We start from the raw sequence: 19843 nt of genomic DNA on the forward strand, positions 1-19843 counted from the left end.
TCTCACCTTTTCTTCCCTATTCAGTTTATTGTCAGCTTCTATTTCTTTTCTATATTTCTTCCTTTCCTTATGTAGTTTTGATTAAGACATTTTTATTTCATGCCTTTGTGATCTCAGATACTTCCCTTAAATGAAGTGAATTGATCTCATTCCCATGAGGTGCTGTGAGTTTACTGCACTCAGCATTCTTACAATTCAAGCACAAGTCTTGCCTTCATAGGAGTCTTCTGAATTAGGCAAATATAGTAAAGACAGAGTTCAGTTAAACTTCCTTCTTTCTTCTGTCAGTTTTCCTATGGAGATAGGTTTTATGGTTTCAACATGGAATAAACAGCCCTCCTATCCCAAACCAAGCTTGTTTCTACTTCAAAGTTTTAATTGATTTTATGTCTATATGAGGTAAATTTACAAATTTCATTTTGCTTCAAATGAAAAAGTATATATTATCTAATTTTGATTCAAGTTACATTGAACAACATTAAAATTTGTGAATTAATGAAGCTTTTTTACTCTGCCAATCAAGTGGAAAGTCAGGAAAGTTTTACACTGTTTTGGACCCCTTTCAATATATTGCATAAATCCAGTATACAAGGTTCACATTTACTGATTACCTTCCCCTTATTCACACAGGAAAAAAGTTAAAACTTAAGTCACCTAAAATTTAGAAGATTCCAGCAGGAATATTTGAGACTGTAGTCTTTAAAAATGTCAAACAACAGATGTTGTTTATATAATGGATTTACTTACCAGCTCAGGTAAGAACCTGGATATTGATATTTATGAAAAATTAGCAAGTGTCTGGATGAGGCCTTGTTTGAACAGGGAAAATACCTGAATACAATCAGCTTATAGGATCTTGTTATTGTGAGTAGGAAGAATACTCTCTTTTTTATTTTGGCTTTTCTGTTTCTTAGGAAAGGTCCTGGGAGGGCTTAATTTGCAGAGTTCGTAGTAGGAGCACAGAAGCAGATGACATACTGTAGTTCAATCCTACTTCAGGGGGGTAGAAGAGCTCAGGTGGGAGTCAAGCAAATGGACAGGCTTCTTCTTTCCTACATAGCGTGGCATATCCACAGGTCCTGTCATCACCTCCAGCGTCAGCTGCTGGATCTAAGTCAACTAAGTATATGGATCCTTATCATAAATATTTAGTAACAAATAAAGCCCTGCTCATTCAAGTTTAAAGGAATGTTGCTCAATACAAATCTTGGCCCAGTTCTCATTGGTGGCAGAGAGCATGCTTAAGCCAGAGCCAAGACTCCTGTCCAGTCCTGGTATAATTGGGATATATGCAGTCGGTGCCAAAATACTTGTGAGCATCCTAAATGCATCTTGTTGGCTGGTGTACTTTGCAACCCCATCTTGTCTGATGTGCTTTTGGCCTTCCAGGCTCTTCGCTGCAGGAACTACATCCCGTGATAAAATAGAAACTTCAGAGTACACACAGATCATGACAGGTCACATATGGATAACTGGGCAAGGTTACTGTTTCAGCCTGCCCTTTAAGGGACTCGTAAAAGATACTATGAGCATTGGGACCTTTCCATACACACAGGGTATCTCCCTCCCATAGTGAGTCCCACGGTGCCACCCTGACACTACAGCACAGGCAGTCAGTGGGTCTGGTGCCATGCTGATCAGCTTAATCTGGCACACAGAATCACAGAAGAGGAGAGAGGGGACATCAGTGCAAGCATGAAAGTGATGGTCATCCTTGCAATGGTGAAGCAGGAAACTGTGCTTTGAGGAGTGCCACTGTTGGGAGCTCAGAGAGCCACAGAGAAGTAAAACACCCAAGACTGACAGATGTACAATTTCAAATTGTTGTACCTGCCCTTTGTGGAGCCTCTATCTCTGTCCTCACAGGGACACTGAACCCATAGCTTTTGCAGGCACTTCTACTGACTCAGTTATCCTGACTCATCCCTTTGATTCCTTTATCTTCACAGTATCTGAGGTTCTTTTGCACCTCAGGCAGGCTTCTCTCAACTTCCTCCTCAGTTCTTTGCAAAAGCCACGAGAAAGTAAAAGAGAGAGTGGGCTGGAGAGGTGTTTAACCTGAAACTGCTTTTCACCTCTAACATGGAAAGACTTACTCATGACCTGTCACATCTTCTTCCTAGAGAGTCTTGTCTGGCCTTTAAAGCCAGGTTAAGTTCAAGCAGTTCCTAAGAGATCCCTTGGTGAAGGAGGCACCTCAGAAAGATGAGGTTAATCAATGTAAGATTATAAATTTCTTTCATGCAGAACGATACCATCATTTCTAAATGCTCAACTGCTTTATCCATTGTTTGCATGTGTGAGTTAACAATTCAAGGACAGAATGTATTTTCCCCTCTTACAGCAGTAAATACTTTAAGTATAAAATAATGTTTTATTCAGTACATTACAGACACCATTGCAACTGATTACACCTACTGATAAGCAGCCTATAAACCAATATTGATTAATACTGCAGTGCTTCCATTCACATCAATGCAATTGCATTTGGATAAAATAAAAGAAAAACCACAAACTCAATGATGGCGCTTTTAAAATGAAAGATGAGAAAAACTGATGTATTTTGCAGGCACAAGTCTGTTATTTTCTTTTAAGCACATATTTGAATACTTTCGGTTGGATTTGCCAATAAACTTCTATATCCTCAAGAAATCCTTAGTATCAGGATTCCAGAAAATTTAGTATTCTGCTAGTTTTGTTTGGGAAAAAAACACTACTATTTCAAATGCCAAAAACTCTTTGCTCTTTTCACACCTTAAGAAATGTTACAAATAATTTCCATTTTTGCATATTCATTTCTGTGTTGGTTGGTTGTTCTTAGATTCAAAGTGTCATTACTATTACCTTCCTATATTAAAGATGTCACTCAAGCAGTGAAAGTCACCAAATGGTACTTTCAGACCTGCACAAGGAAGAACCACTTCACCTGGTCTTCACCACAAGAAAACAGCTCTGCAAAGATTCTGGAGCCTTTTCAAACTCCTAGCACTGAAGTTATTTTTGACCTATACCAATGTGAAATAAGAGCAGTAAAAAGTAGTTTTGAAATCTATATTGTAAACATGGGGCAAAGACCATTCTCATAGCTAGCTGATGATGTGCTATTTCAAAAACCTATGGCAAATTTTCAGTGAGACTGAAATATAAATAAAATATTACAGATGTAACAGATACATTTTAAGCCTCTGAAATTTTATTGTTTTATAAGGGTTTCCACTTCCATGAACCAAAATGAAACCAACCTCTTCTTCTATTCTGCATCCACTCCAAAATTTGGGTAACAAACAGGTCAAAATAAGGTGAAGACATTATTTATAAATGTTTGAAAACTGTCATTTATAGGAAAATGGCAGTAGAAAATAAATGCACAACAAGAGAAATAGATACAATACTAACACAATGAACACACAAGCTCTGAGCTTTTAAAGATGCCTTAAGAATCTCAGGGCAGCTATGTAATTTCTACATACAAATGTACACTATTTGCCTCAGAAAATCAAATCATCAACTGATTTCTGTGTTTGTTGGGTTTTTTCAAACACAATACAGAGTGTTTAATCGGCTTTAATTTTGACAAAGTAGCTACTTTTATTCTGCTGGAAGACATGCAGTGCCTAGAAAAGGAAATTACCATAAATTGTAGTTCATCACAAGTAATAGGATCCATAAATTCAAACTCATGGAGCTTTTGCCTTCATATGCACTGCCTCATCATATGAGTAGAAAACTTTTGCTATGAAGTCTAAGAGCTCTAAGTGAAGCAAGTAATAAAGTGTGGCATCAGAGCTTCTTCTTTCCTTTTGCTGCTGCCTGTAATCCACTAATCAGCAATTAATGAAAGTTTCTGTGATTTTAATCTCAATTTGTCACTTAAATTTCATGAAAAAAATGAATTTCCTTTAATATGGGTCAAAAGGCAGAGTCAAAATGACAGAAAAAGATATGATCCATAATATCATACAATTAGAGACATTTCATCTAAGTACTCCACAGTCATTTAAAAGATGAAGTCTTTGTTCCTTAACATCTGAAGTTGAAGAAGGTGTTTCACAAAGCATGCTACAGTTTGTTTTGTGTTTTTTATGAAAACAGGGCAAATATTATCTACTTGAAGGACCTCATGATAACACATGCTGAATATTAATCTCATCAATTTGCTTGCTCTGAAAGTTTAGTGTTATAACAAAAGCACTTCTTTGTGATATTAAGTCTCACAAACTGTTTGCATGATCCACTTCAAATATTACACAATTTTAGTTTATCCAGATTCAGACCTGGTAACTTAAATTTTAATTTTTAAAGAGAGAAGGAGGCTGTGGTTTCCTATATACTATATCCTGCTAGTACTTGATTTACTGTAGTATTGTAGAACGTAAGAGCTGATTGTGCACTTAATAAGGGAAATAAATTATTTGCTTCTAAATAATAGATCAAGGACATTATGCTGCTTAACTGTGAATGCCTTATTCAGTGGCACATAAACAACAAAGATGCACCGGCTGATTTGCCATACCTGGACAGGGCTGTGTGTTGCAGAGTGCTTCTTCAGTGTGCAGTCCAAGGCAGATATCTCCTCCATACGCTGGTGCTGGGTTTGTACAGGAACGGGTTCTCATGTAATGTCCTCCTCCACAAGTTGCTGAGCACTTTGACCAAGATGACCAACAAGACCAGCCTCCATCCACTGAAAAGACACAAAAAACTGTATTTTCCCAAACTGATATAAGATGTGACATAATCCAGCCCATCTTCCTCATATTCTGTGAATCTTATTCATGGCCTACTGAAATTATTGGACATTTTTAGGTTCCACTGAACATAGGCCCACAAATTTAATCTTACCACAATGCAATTTAATTTACATATTTTAAAAGGCCCTGGTATGCTGGAAAGCCTAACAAAATTACTCATTCATAAAAGACACTTTCAGTGGGTACCATAATATCTTGAAGGCCAAAAGTCTTTTCTCACTTGTGAGGAAACAGAATACCAAGCTTGTTTAGCAGAAGTATTATAAGCTCAGAGTAGTTTTTTATTGATAGAAAAAAACTTCGCCCAGTAATAGCAACAGAAGGATGGAGGAATCCAGATTTTGTTCCGAACCCAGCTGGATTGCCTTAACCCTACAACCCATTTCAAAGGATCTAACACACTTGTAGGGTTTGATGGGCTAATATATACCTACAATCTTAACACAGCTCTAGCAGAGGTGTCAGCAGCAGAACAATGGCAGAAGTTAAAAAAAAGCTGCATACATGGACAAAAAGGAGTTGCCACCTTAAGTTTCTAACACAAGTTGTTGAAGAATAAATGTTATTATTCCCCCCCACTCTTTTGTACTTACTAATTCAAGTATGTCAAACTGTTCTCCAGTCAGTTTTCCCAAGATTATTCTGACATATAGGTTGGATTTCATGAGAGACCCATTTGTCAGTGGCTTTTGACACATGGCCACTAGACAAGATTTTAGTGAAAGTTGACCTCGTTGCCTGCCCTAGACTGGTTCCTTTGCAGCCTTTGTTCTTACAGCTACTGCTTCAGGATGTATTTCTGGTTTTCATGGCCACATTGCAGCTCATCTGTCAAAGGTTTCCTATCTGCAGCCTATGGCAAAGCCAGATGTACTCCTTCCAGGGACAGCATTCCTGCTGCAAAGAATCTCAGTATTTTGTTGATTTCTCTTCGGGTTTTTTTTTAAGAGACAAAAACCTAAACTTCAAAAATTTTCATATCTTACAAAAAATTCATTTCTTTTCAACCCCCTATTTAAAGTTTATCACTCGCTTTCCTAATTGCAACTGATTGAAATAAGTAGTGTGTAATTCAACCGACACAATAGATGAGCCTCTAAGTACTATATGAGCGCTGTAAATTTTCCTTTCTAATAGGGTCCTAAACCAAGCAAAAGTTTCACTTGTTTTTCTCCCATCATTCATAGCAGTATTGGGCGTTTTACCACATATGACAGAAACTTATTAATTCCCACTTTAAAAATACTAAGTACATTTTTTCTGTACATAATTTCTACAGCATGCTCATTTAAGACATTCCTTGTAGGACTTTGTGGTTTGTTGAAAAAATTGATAGTCACTGAAGTCTCCAAAACATTAATCTAGCATTTCATAATGGCTCTTTTCTGCTCAATTAATGAAACAACTTTTCAAGGAGTAATTTCTACTGGTGTACTGAAATGTTATTCCATGATTATTTCTAAGGAAAAAAAAAAGGGTTCCCAATTTGAAAAAAAATAACTTACAATGAAAATATCTGTGTAGTACTGCATTCAAAATCTCTCTTGAATGGAGATATAGAACAGTTAAAAACTACTCATTTTGGCTTTGTAGCATTTGCACTTTGTGAGTCAAGTAGAATGATTTCTATGCAAAAGCTTCAAGAGAGAGAAAATGACCTAGGAGAATTTTGATATTAAAACCTACACATACATTTTTTAATGTAATTTCAGATACAGCATAGCCTCAGGTTCTCAACTGCTATTCAAACAGGTAATTCACTAATGCATGTCTTAGGCTATTTACTAATCCTGTAAGAGAAGCTGTTGAATAGACAGCATTTTATTCCCTGTATTGTTTGTTTGCAACATTATCCTAAACATCAAGAAAGCATGGAGCTGGCACCTTCTTGGTAAGAACTGTAGTTGCAAAAACTTTTGCAAGTAATGTATGTAGACTGAAGCCTGATTGGACGGGTAGGATTTGTGGAATCTGGTACTATATTCCAAGTATGCAATTGAAATAAATTATTTCCCTTATTAAGGAATTCAATGATTGTTACATTTTTTCCAGGATAGATTTATCAACCAAATAATCTAGCTATACAGATGTATGAGAGAGTTTTATACCACCTATCATAAATAAATACTTCATCTCGGTAGAGTACTTGACTTATTCTTTTATTCATATTTTTCTTATTCATACTTTTCAGTGGAAAACAAATATGTCATTTTGCTTGAGATAACTCTGTTAATATAGTATTATGCAAGCTCATAGCTAAGAAATCCATAGGTTATTTGTCTTCAGTGCAGATGAAATATACTGTGCAATTTTATAACAATTTCAAGACATGGTATCTTTTATTCAGAACTTGCCTCTGTTTTTCTTTCTTTTTAAATTATGTCAAATAAAAGCAGAAGCTGTTATCCAAGCTATTCCTTTCATGAGATATTTAAGGCTTTACCTTTCTAGATACTCCCTTTTTAGTTTTTTTATTTTTTCTTTAAAGTGATTGCTGACTAGCTCAAAATGACTAATCAGAGGCATACCTGCTGCAGCGTATAGAGTTCCACAAACCAGAATTGATTCTGCCTGAGGTTGCCTAGACAGAATATAAATCATCTGGAAACATTACCTGTACATTGTTCATTGTAATGGAGACAGTGACCCCCAACACTTTTCTACTTATTTTTCAATGGACCAGAGACACAAATGCATGTGCATTTGAAACTATGCCATCGATCTATAAGTGGCCAAGAACACAGAGACCGATGTGACACCCAGAAATGTCACCACGTTTCACAGCTGCAGTGATCATGGCTGTACTACATAACTTCAGATATAAAGGGAGAAGTGGGTCTGGGCAGGATGGGAAAGGACAAATATACTAGACAAAGTTAGATTTGATCCTAATTGAGCTGGACAGTGCAATTATAACTGGGTTTTTAGCAACTATTTATTGACAGGCTGCCTTCCTAAATCTCTAACCTTTCAAGGACTATCATAAGTACCTTTTTTATTTGTCCCCAGAACTTTTGCTTTTCAGCAACAGAGTATGATAAGGCATCATCACGGTTAAATAAGATCAAAGCAGTGGGTATTTACTGCTTGAGTTTTTTACAAGAGCTAAATAGAGCTCTGTGGTTTCTTTCATCTTTCTTTAAGTTGCTTAGCAACACAGAACCATCTGGGTTGGGCTTTTTTCTTTTTTTTTCCTTTTGTCATGGAGTCCTTAATGTTATTTCTGCCTCTTATAGGAGGAAAAACACACAGCTGCAAGGAAAGTCACTACAGGTTCTTTACATAACAGTTTTGTAGAGCTGTTGGACAAAAGAAAGTCGTTAAAGCAGTTCCACAATGAAAGATTTAAAGAGTCTTTACATTTTCTGACAATAGCCGAGGTTGATCCCCTTAGGAAGAAGGCTCCCTTCAGCTAGCAGGGTGCTCTCAAACAATGCTCTTTCCTTTATAGTAAAGCAAACAACTTTTTGCCTACTGGCTGTTGTTGAGGTTAATAAATATTTCTTCACTATAATGAAAAAAACCCACACCATAGGAAAGAGGATGTACCAGGAAGAAACAGTGTACAGAAATGGGATCTCCTGGGGACATGACAAAACATCCAGACTACTGGAGAATTTCCAAGAGACAATTGAGTACACTTGCTACCCTGCTATGCACTTTGGGTTTTACAAGGAAGTGGAAGGAAGTGTGGGCAGACACACTGGCCTCACCTAAGAACACCAATAGGATTGCAGGCTCCTTCATATACTGTCTGGTCTCATTTTGAATTTAAACAACCAAAAACACCCCAACAAAACCCATTTGTTTTTTGTTTTGTGGTTTGCTTTTGTGTGTGTGTGTGTGTGCGCGCGCGTGTATGCGCGTGTGTATGCCTTTAGGTTTATAACTTTTCATGCTAATCTTTTTAAAAGTGTGGCAAAAGAGAATAAAAAATGTTGATAAGTCAGTCTTTTCTGTTTGCAAGATTGAGTAAAAATAGAGGGGCAGTAGTCCTCTCTCCCTGCAGAAATGCAAAAGTAAGACCTGGGGACATGCGTATTGGGCAGCCTACAGACCCAAGAGAACACTGCTCACTTCCAGACACCTGGGGATCATCCCATTCCAAATCACTTATTCTACAGCTTTTTCCTAATCCTGGGGGATACTGCTGCATGTTCAGTGTGGGGAAAGAGCAATTTTTACATCACAGTTTACAAAGTCAAAATCTTGTTTCTGTGATGCTACAGATACCTTTTATTCATAAAAGCAATGATGGATGAAACAAACAGTCAACATAGTGCAAGGCAGAAACACAGAAGGCAAATAAATACTTCTAAGGAAAGAACAAGAACAAAATCTAAGGATCTACTTGGATTTAAGTCTGCAACTGAGACTCTTAAGTTAGAAAAGCAATTGCTGCTTCAAAGGACAGTTCATTCCTCTTCTTACTGGCTACAGAAGCAGCCTAGAGATATCAATGCACGTGGGGAGATGGGCTTCAGCAGCCACAGAGACAAACTTTACTGGAATATTTTTTTTTCCTCCTGATTTAGGAAGCTATTGCAGGATAAATTCTGTCTGTTCTTTTAAATACATTCTTGCTTCCTTGTGGTAAATAAGAACTTCAAAGGGAAAAAATAGGAGAAAAAAACCCCAATAATGAAGAAAAGAAACAATAAACAATAACTGGCTTTAGGGATGCATAAATAACTTTAATAGTCTTTCAGGGAGTTTTGTAGATCTGAAACTTGTTATTGTTATTAGCAAGTTTAGTGACCTTAGCCAAAATGTCACAACTAAACCAAACTAAAACTACTATAATAAAAATCTGAAATTGGTAAAATCCCAAAATATTGTTATGAAATATCAGAATTTCAAATCTAAGAGAAAGTAATTGTCCTTTCCCTCTGATCTAACACTATGCTCTGAAGAAGAGGGAATGGAAACTCCTGTAGCTCATGCTACTGAGTGGTGGTCATGCAGCTGTGCTTTAAATGCCTATTTAAGGCACATCAGCCAAGTGTCCCTATGTCCCTATGAGAAAGAATATAAGAGAAGGCAAGAAGAAATAAAACAAAAATAAAAAAAAGTTATCTTTTTCTACAGAAATAACTGAAGAGATTTGTAATGCTGTGAACTAGGATAGTATTCCTTATGTTCTTTTAGTTAGTAAAGTCCTTTAATTTTTGTAGATTTGCAGAATTTAAAATTCAAACAACACTTCTCTTCATCATGGATTTCTCTTCATAATGTAAATATCTTGCAAGCCTCCAAGGATAACAAAACCCTGATATGAGTGATTATAGATTTCTTTCTTTTAGTACTGATCTCATATTAGTAATTCAAAAAACCCAGAAATGTCAGTGAGCATTCACAGATCCTTTCCATAGTTACTGAGGCTGTTCAGTTCTTGCCAGCTCAATGCTATTTACATCTCTGAGGCATAAATAAGGAGCTGAGACATAGTGCCAAAGCATAACTTGCTAGTGCAAGACAATAGTTCAAATTCCCTTGTACGTCAAAGTAGTTTAGCCACATGGAAACTGACTACGGAGATCATGCCTTTACTCTGTACTTTACTCTGTACTGACTCGCAAACTATTTCTGCAGATTATTTGGGAGAGTGCTAGTTAGTTGAAGGCAAAATTGTATGAGGGATCATTCTAAAACTTGAACAATACAGACAAATCATCTTCCAGGGCCTGGGTACAATTTCTGGCAATTTTCTAGCACTGTTCAATTTACCATTATATATTCAGCCTTCAAATACTATGAACGAAAAGCAATCTGCCTAGTGTCTGCTAGCAATCTGCACTTCAGTGGACCATTTACTATTGTGTAAAAAACTTCACTGTTTCTCTCTCCCTTGCAGGCTAAAAAAAAGATTTAACAGTACCCACTGAAGGCAGGTTCTAGATGACTTTAGCAATTTTTTTAAGTTCTGGGATCCTTCAGCAAATTCAACCATAAATTGCTGGCTATTAATATATTAATAAGTATATTTAAAATGATGGTGCAAGACACTTAACTAGACAAGACAGCCTTGTACACTGACTGCTCCGTGGACTTTTTTGTTGTGTTAGTCCTTCAGAGCACTTGGTATCTTCCAGGATGAGACTGAGCCCAGATTAATTGATTGAGAAGATTAAAGTCCTATTGACTTTCAGCATGACTTAAACACCGCTCATATTCTCTATCACTCTTCTTTCTCAGCAGTTTACATCACGAGGGGTTGATCCTGCCTGCAATAAGTGGAAGAGGGAGCAAAGCAGAACCTGAGCCTGCACGAGCAGGAAGGGTTCCTTATGGCTGCCATTGTACCCCTTCCTTCTAACTAGAATATTTCTAAAAGTAAAATGACTGGACTGGACTGTAACCAAATGGTTCTGTGCCAGCATGGAGCAGGTGAAGCTGTTCTTACCCTGAGGGAGCTCAGGTAAATCTTATGAAGCATCACACTCTTCTTTGTTGCAATTTTATTTCCAGTACTGTGACAAATACTTTAAGGTCAAGGTTAGAACAAAATCTCCCCACATTCCTTCACCTTTCTGCATGCACCACACTTATCTACATGGACAAGAATGAACTATGCAGACTCCCTGTTTTTTTCCCTGATGCTCACACTGGAAAGAACGGCCTGACATATTTATTCTATGCTTATCTACAACTTACTCTGTGGGAGGAGTCAATACCTCAGTGAGATCTGGCCTGATACCAGCCTTTTTCATTAACACCAGCAAGGGCTGTGTGATCAAAACCTAACAGGGACATTTTAGAAACTCACTCAGATCATTACAGTAGGAATGACTTACAGAACTATCCTAAATATTATAAGCACACAGGAAATTAAATCCAGTCCCTAGCACTGAAAGGACAAGAACCTTCTTGTTCTCGTTAACAAGAAGGCTGAAAACTAATTCAACCATGGTTTTTCTTCCTGGCTGGTCTCCTCTGTGTCCTCACTGTGGGATGTGATAGGTTTGTACATGTGGGCCTGGAGTAGAGGCTCTTCACTCATGTATGGTTTATGTCTGCCCTTGATGATGTCACATGAATGTCAACCTAATAAATGTTCATGTTTAGCCACCAATTTAACTTTTTGCTACTTTCATTAAAAATTAAGAGAATTCAAATTAATTGGTATGCTTCTCTAATAAAAATTTATTTCCTTTCTGCAAAATTATAATCAGGTCTAATTTATGGATAACCCCTATACTGCAATCATTTTTTACTCTCCCATGTCTTAAAAAAAAAATTAATTACATCTACTGCTGGCAATGTTTTCCCTTGAGATTTATCTGAGATCTGATTTAGCCCCTTCCATTTCTTCTTAATTACTGGCAAACAGTAGTTCTGTAGCTGAGAAACTTTGTGATTCCTTGTTGCAGGATATGATACATCTAAATATTTCATTCAATCTGTACATCTTTATTCACATTTGCTTTGCACTAAAAAGAAAAATGAAACTTGTCTCTGAAAAAAGTTATTAGATATATTAGGACACTACTTGCTTCAGAAAGGCCCACCACACTTTATGTCTACTGATCTTTAAAAATATTTTCAAATTCAGAAGCAGCAGAAGAGGGAATCATTTTTGCATAAAGCACAGTTTCAAATTCTGCCTTACAACTTCATGTATTTTAGTCTGAGGTATTGGCTAATCCATAAACAACTAGGGCCTCTACAACAAAATTATGTCTGTATAACTGTGTTTTACTGGTTAAAACAATTTCCTTCAAAAATATAACAGTGTAATAGCTGCAGAGCTAAATAAAAATACCACTTCTGAAAACCTTTGACTTCTTTAAACTTTGAAAAAATCCAACAAAATTCAAGACAGCACTTAATTTGAAAATTAATAGCAAGGGATGAACAACAAATCTGGGCCCATTTAATGCATGTACTGCTGTTACTACAGTATGGTAGTACAATCAGATATCTTAAAACTTGTGAGCAGACCTGTTAGCTAATACTACACCACTCACATGCTTCAAAGGAAGCTGAAGCCTGTGTCTTGTGGAGGGATTCCCTTTGCAAGGGAAGAAGGAACTGAGGAGAAGATGTTACATTCTAACTGCCTTTACCTACTGTATACATCCCTGAGGAGGCTTGCACATGTTAGTACAATGGTGCCCTAAAACATTTGACCTAATGCATTACTGCCAACCCTCAAATTTTTTCACAGATCAACAGTGCAGTCACATGAAACAGACTTGTTTATACAGAAAGAAGTATATAGTCTTTTCCCTTGACCTCCTCAGATATTCACACTGACAGACAGAGGAGCTACACAATGAGCAACTAAAGCTACTTTCCTCCTAGCATGCAGCAAGAAAATTTCACCAGAAAGTGAAATTGTTGTGCCCATCTGCGTCTTTCAGAACTTCAATGGCTCAGTGGGCTCAGTTCCCCCAGACTGAAGCAGGGATCCCCAGCAGAAATCTCCCTTGGATCTGCCCCACCAGCAGGAGAGATGGAGGCTTGAATGCCTTAGGGCATTCAATTTGCCAAACAATCCTACTGTACCTGTTAGCAGTAAAACTGCAGAGGTTCACTTTCAGTGAACAGCCCTAATGCTCACAGAGCTACTGGGTTTGTGGGCTATGTGCCAAAACATATTGCTTAGATTCAATTCAAGATGGAAGCACGTTTTTCAAGAAACTGTGTACTCCTGAAAGGGAACTGTGTCCTTCTGTACAGATCTGCCTACCGCTTAGATTCTGATGCAGAAAATGGGCAGTGACTGTTAAAGGGCTTAAAAAGCTCAGGGAAAGCACTGCAATAAGATTGGACAAAATATATATATACAGACACGTACACACACATTAATATACACGTTTTATGATAGTGATACACATGTAATAGGTATATTGCCATAGTAATTCTTCAGGTCCAAACTTGAATAAATGACAAAAGCTCCAGTTCTCCAGTAATAAAATATGCAGTACTCTTATACATCATTAATAAAATTAAAGATGTATGAAAGCTTATTTCTAAATTTATTTGTTGCTACTGGAAAGAACTGAGTCTCTCAGTCATTTTTCCTTCTTCCTCACTATTCTTTCTTACCTTGAATTCTTTCCTCCTAATCCACTTGCACCTTCTTTTCTTCATGTTTTTTCCTATATCCTTCCCCTTCCTTTTTCCAGAAAGCCTCTGCAAAGCTCAAAAGCCTTTCAGTTTGGATTTCTGTTTTATGAAGGGTGAGAGGTGACTGAAATCAAGATCTTTTTTTTTGCCAAATGTCTGAGATGCAACAATGATTTATAATCCAAAGTAGTTTCTTGTAAACACATATTCTACTTGTAATACCTTTCACAGAATCCTAAAAAAGCTTTCAATGAAGGAGATACTCAAGGTTCCAAGAACAATCTTTATGACCTACTTGAATTACCATTTAATTTGGTGATCAGTCCTGAGTCTTATTTGCTGGAGGCTCTAAATTCAAGAGCTAGCACAGATTTAGTGCCAGCAACCACTGTGATGAAAATGATATTTTGATTTCAAATAAAAACTAGGCCAGATTTCTCGTGTCTTGCCAGATTTCTTATGTCTTTTTTTTTCTGATAAGTTTATATACTAAAATTATATTTTTACAGTCAGTATCACAAGTGAAAAAAGACATAGCTGTTACTACTGTTGAAGATAAACTGATTGACATCACATGGGAATATTACCTAAATCCACTTACATTATAGAGGTAAATTTGAGCTGTAATTGACTCAAAAACCAAAACAAACCTCAAACCCACCAACTCAAAAAGAAAAAAGCAAAACAATTACTGCAATATATAGCCTTGAAGTTGAACTATTTTATTTTCCCTTCTCTAATTTCATTTGAATCTTACCTGGACAAGGCAAAATGTTGCATTCCTGGTACTCTAGAGATGGGCCAAGGCAAGGAAGTCCCCCATACTTGGGTTCAGGATTGCTGCAGACCCGTTTGCGATTCCGTATACCTCTACTGCAGTCACGACTGCACTGAGACCATGGAGACCAAGGTGACCACGCACCATTGATGGTATGAGCAGAGTATCGTCCTGAACGTAAGAAATCCCCTGGCAATCCTAATAAAATAAGGATTGAAAATGCAATACTGAATTAAAACAGTATCTCACCCCAAAACAACCTTTTCTTCTTCAAATTTACTCCTAGGCTTCTAATAGTAAGTAACATGAATAGGAAGGTCTTGACCTTTAGTCTCTCAATTCAAACCCCAGTTTCATCTCAAGAAACTCTTCCATAATAGAAATTTCATAATCACTTGCACAGAACTAGAGAAAAGAGTTAGATCCAACACTTTAGTTAAAACTTTATGTCTGTGTTGACTGAACTAGCCAATTCATTCCACCTAAGAATGATAAAAATTATCTTTCTCTTGCACAGGAATTATCATTAGAAAATCTCCAGATACATTACATAGATATTACTGCCTCTGTTTTAGAGAAAGAAGGTATCCTAGGCAGCAATGGACTGTACTTATCCTATTCAGACTTTAGATAATGTTTACCAAAAATTCCAGAAAGTCTAGCAAAACTGCCCTTTTGTGATGAGCTGTGTTTTGCCACTTTAAAAATCAGTTTATTTTCACTGAGTTGAAGTGTTCTAAGCCACATATAAGCTATGGAAATAGGCCTTTTGGAGACATACACACACACACACACACAACATAGAATACTTCCTAGTTAAAATAACCATCTAGCCAGTGGAAAACATATTTTCTAAGTGAGTTTAGTAGAGAGAAAAGGCATTAGATTACACAGTAATGGATGAAGTCCGCTATTTATCAGTGAAAGGGAACACACAGATCTTGTTCACAGCATACAACCAATATGCCTGGATATAGCCCTGGGTCAACTTCTAATAATCTGTTGCTCATTTGCAGTATCTTTGTCACTTTTGGGCTTGGTCCTGCATGCAAAAAGACTCCCTCAATTGTACTCATCACAACAGTGAAACCACTCTTGAGCTGTAGCATTACTGCTAAGCTTCACTACTAAGCAACTCCAGCAACACTATTGGGATTTCCTACTGTTGCCAAAGCAGTTCACCTCTCCTAGTGCTAGCATCACTCTATGGTTGATGGACCAATAACTGCTGCTTTTATTACAAGCACTTATTTAACTAGTTGTGATGAGAGAAGGTCCTGTGACCAGTACTTAAAACAACAGAGGATGTATCTGCCTCTCTATGCTAGAGCTTCGGTATTGCTGATATAAGTAGAGATGAATGGTATCATCGTCAGTGGAGAAATGCAGGGGACTGTTGGCAGCTCTAACTGCAGCAAAAATGTCTGTTCTCAAGAAATTGTTTTGTGCCCTACTCACGGGCATAGGCACTGTGGGAGTATCAAATGAAGACAAAGAAACAGAAGATGTACTTAATGATGAGATGAAAACAGAAACAAAAAATACTGTGAAGAGTCTGTCCTGGACAGAACCGGACCAGCATTCAGCATAACCAGGATGGAGGAGCCTCTCATTTGCAGCGTACAGTACTGAAACAACTGCACCCTATTTCTACATGTGGTTATGGCATTATTATCACTGCTTAAGTTCTTCTCTGAGAAGTACACCCACAACAATCCCAAAGTAAGTGAGGGTTTGCATATTTTTACTCAACACTTGATAGCTGGCAGTATTGGAATGATGATGCACTGACATAGAAATACTTGTAATAGGAAACTGTTGAAATTACTAAAAAAACATCAGAACGGCAATATAAAAATTACTAAAAATGGATAAAACCTTTCAGGAATTATAGAGGGTAATTATTTCTCTCCTGCTGAGCCAGATTCTATTACACAGATTTAAAAGCAGCATTTTAAAAAGCACGACATACATACAAAAGTAAAAGAAGGAGCAAGACAGAGAACCAGTATATGAATTACGAATACAGGTCCAATTTCTTACTCTGTAAGACCCTTTTTAATGCAGTTTTTTATCACTTTGGTCATGGAAATGCTCAACTTATGTATGCAGTGAGCTGTAAGACCAAAATAATACTATTTTTTATATCAGAATTTCAAATTAAGGGCTTTTTTTAGTTATTAAATTAAAAGCAATGCAAACAATGGAACAAGTATTAATCAAGCCAGCCCTCCAGTCATTTTCTTCATAAATCACTGCAGGGTGTATCACTTCATAACAATTTTAGGATATTCTCAAGACATTTTTGCAGGACATGTGTAGCTTTTTAAGTCCTAAGGAAAATTGTGATCTATTATGACATTATGGTATTAGATTTCTTCCTATTTACATTGTAGACTGGGAAGGGGAATCTTCTAAGGGAAAGCTCTAAAGTACTTTAGCTCTGAAACAGAAAAAGATTCTAAAGAATCTTTTCACTGTGGAGTTTGGTCTGCAGCAAGTGTTCCCCTGTGTTTTCTTATTTCCAAAGCATTAAAAATTTTATTATAAGGAGCAGACTTTTCACAGTTTTATAGTAATTCATTCAGCATTCATAGAGGGGCTTTCAGAATTTTCTCTTCAGACAGAAACTACACAGTAAAAAATTAACATTATGCCATTAGTGGCATGTAAAATAACAAGATCAGTTTACGTTCTGGAAATACTGTTCTGTATGTTCCTTGGTCAACATTATAGCTTTCTACAATGAAGTGACTAGGTTCATGGATGAGGGAGAACAGTGGATGTTACTTATCTCAACTGTAGTAAGGGTTTTGAAGATGACTCTCATAACCTCCTGATAGACAAGTCAACAAAGTATGAGCTAGATAAGTGGAGAGTGCAATGTATTGAAAACTGGCTGAGCAACTAGGCTCAGAGGACTGTGAGCAGTCATTAAAAGAAAAGGCACTAGTGATGCATGCCAGGGGTCAGTACGGGGTCCAATCCTGTTTAACACCATCATTAGCGAACTGCACAAGTTTGCTGATGATACAAAACTGCAAAGTGTGTCTGATAAACCTGAGGATCACGTTGTACTTTGTGAGGCACTGGATTATATTATTGGGTCAGAACCAACTCAAGTGTGCGTGGATGATGGGGAAGGACTCAGAGAGCCCACATGGTGAGTCTCTGCAGCCGCATGGAGCAGCCCTGGAGCAGCTGTCAGTCAAAAGGGCAGCCAGGGAGCACCTCCACACCAGGAACCCTGGAACCCCTAATCCAGTCTCTGATAGGCTACACCACCCCTCACTCTGGTCCAGAGCCACAGAGTGGTCAGTGAGCTGGAAGTCCCACATGGGAGGTGTGGCCACAGAGACCAGAGCACATAAAATCAGCAACATGTGCCTCCATACTCTCTCTCCTGAGAACTACCTCCACTGTGTAAAGCTGGACTTCCACAGGACTCTCTGGCAGTAGCTATGATCTTATCTTAACCTCATTTTCTTTCTAAATTGTGTGGGTTAGCGTGTGCTACTTTTTTTTCTTCTCTTAATCTCTTCTCTTTCTTTACTGCTTTCTTAATATTTTGGGTAACTTAAAACTGGTGGATTAGATTGTGCTGGATTGTATGGGTTAGCATGTGCTAAGTCAGTGTTTTGTAGAATGCTTTGTTTTGGCTGTATGTTACCCCTTTTAAACTTTTGTAAAGATCCTTATTTTCTCCCATATTCTAAAATTATCAGTAAAATTAGTAAAACCTGAAAAAATATGTGTGTTGCTCTCTCTTTACTCTACCTCAAGGTATTAAAGAACCAAAGGCTCTCAAAATTTTCAGTGGGTGAAATTTTGGACCCTTGTATGTTTCTAAAAGTAAAACACCTCGGTGAGCTCGTGGCTCAGGACCTGGGATCTTACATACACACTTTGACTAGGCAGAGAGTAACCTCATGGGGTTCAATTAGGGAGGAACAACGCCATGCAACCCCATTTTGAGGCCAACTGCCTAGAAAGTAGCTTTGCAGAGAAGGATCTTGGGGTCCTGGAAGTAAGCTGACTGTGAACCAGCTATGTGCCCTTGTGGAAAAGAAGGCACTTGGGTTACATTGGGAAGAATCTTGCTAGTAGGTCAAGGAAGGTGATCCTGCTCCTCTACCAGCACTGGTAGAGACCCCATCTGGAGTGCTGGGTCCAGTTCTGAGCTCCCAAGTCCTTCAGCTAAGAAGCCCTGTTTATTAACTGAGGTAGTAGAGGGGCTGTAGGGCAGAGGAGCAATGCAAAATTAATCAAAATATTACATTCTCCAAACAAAACTTCAGAAAGTAAGTGGCTATACAGAACCAAGTCCTAGCCATATCACAGTTTTCATCAAATTCAATAGGAGAATGTATAAATAGAAAAGCTTTGTAATCTTCCAGAGCAAGTGGTACAAAACTGAAAACTTCAAATTTTCTCAATAAACTGTGGTTTTCTTGCTTGCCACTTCTGTTTGAAATTTGGGATGCTTTCAGATTGCTCCACATCTACTTCCAGGAACAGAAACCAGATTGTGTCACTCAACAGAAATCAATATTAAGCCTTCTGTTTTTCTCAGTTACTGTCCTGAAGATAAAAGTATATGGCTAAAACAGGATGCAAGGACCAATGCCCTCAGGTTGGTCAAAGCAAAAGTCTAGTTGCCAAACAACACCTTAGTCCCCCTTATTTAAAGCCCATCTACAGAAATAGTTGTCTAATTTGCAAAAAGTATGATCAGTCATAGCCTCATCAGCAAACTAATGAATAGCTTTCCCAAGACAGACAGAACAGCTGTAAATCAAATCCAGATCTGACCTTTATGACAGGTTTATAGCTCAAATGTTTTAAACTACATTGTTCTCAGAAAGCCTATGACTGAGTTAGAGCACTGTGAACAACTAAAATGTATGAATTCTGCTTCCAGCTTACCAACAGGCTTTTTTTCAGTTGTTCAGAAGTCGTACTCCAGTAATAAACTGCCACACACTGAGGCTAGAAAAGGGATTTAACTACTTAATCCCAGTACACTTTTAAACAGGCCTGTGCTCTTCCTTATAGTGAAAATTTCCATGAGTAACAAGTACTGCAAAAACTTCAGTAGAAAAAATCACAGTGATTTTGTGGACAAAATAACCATCAACTTTTAAGATCAGGGAAGACAGAAGATATGAACTGACATCTCAACAGAAGACTTCTCTCTCATTTCAAGTGTTTATGCTTTTTTCAATATGGGTAAAATTACAGA

The 19843-nt window shown here is 37.5% G+C and overlaps 1 protein-coding gene across 7 annotated transcripts in view; it reads right to left on the minus strand.

The window, feature by feature from the left end:
- The window catches only part of SEMA5A (semaphorin 5A), a 329582-nt gene that overhangs the window by 12489 nt on the left and 297250 nt on the right, over positions 1 to 19843 (minus strand). For all 7 annotated transcript variants that reach the window (XM_027681100.1, XM_027681135.1, XM_027681108.1 and 4 more), the window contains 2 exons: positions 14581 to 14799; positions 4514 to 4684 (listed from right to left, as the gene is read on the minus strand). In XM_027681100.1, coding sequence (XP_027536901.1) covers positions 4514 to 4684; positions 14581 to 14799 — 390 coding nt within the window. The remainder of the gene's footprint in view (positions 1 to 4513; positions 4685 to 14580; positions 14800 to 19843) is intronic.

This window comes from Neopelma chrysocephalum, unplaced genomic scaffold (assembly GCF_003984885.1).
Source record: "Neopelma chrysocephalum unplaced genomic scaffold, ASM398488v2 Primary Assembly neopelma1_22b, whole genome shotgun sequence".
NCBI classification, from domain to species: domain Eukaryota; kingdom Metazoa; phylum Chordata; class Aves; order Passeriformes; family Pipridae; genus Neopelma; species Neopelma chrysocephalum.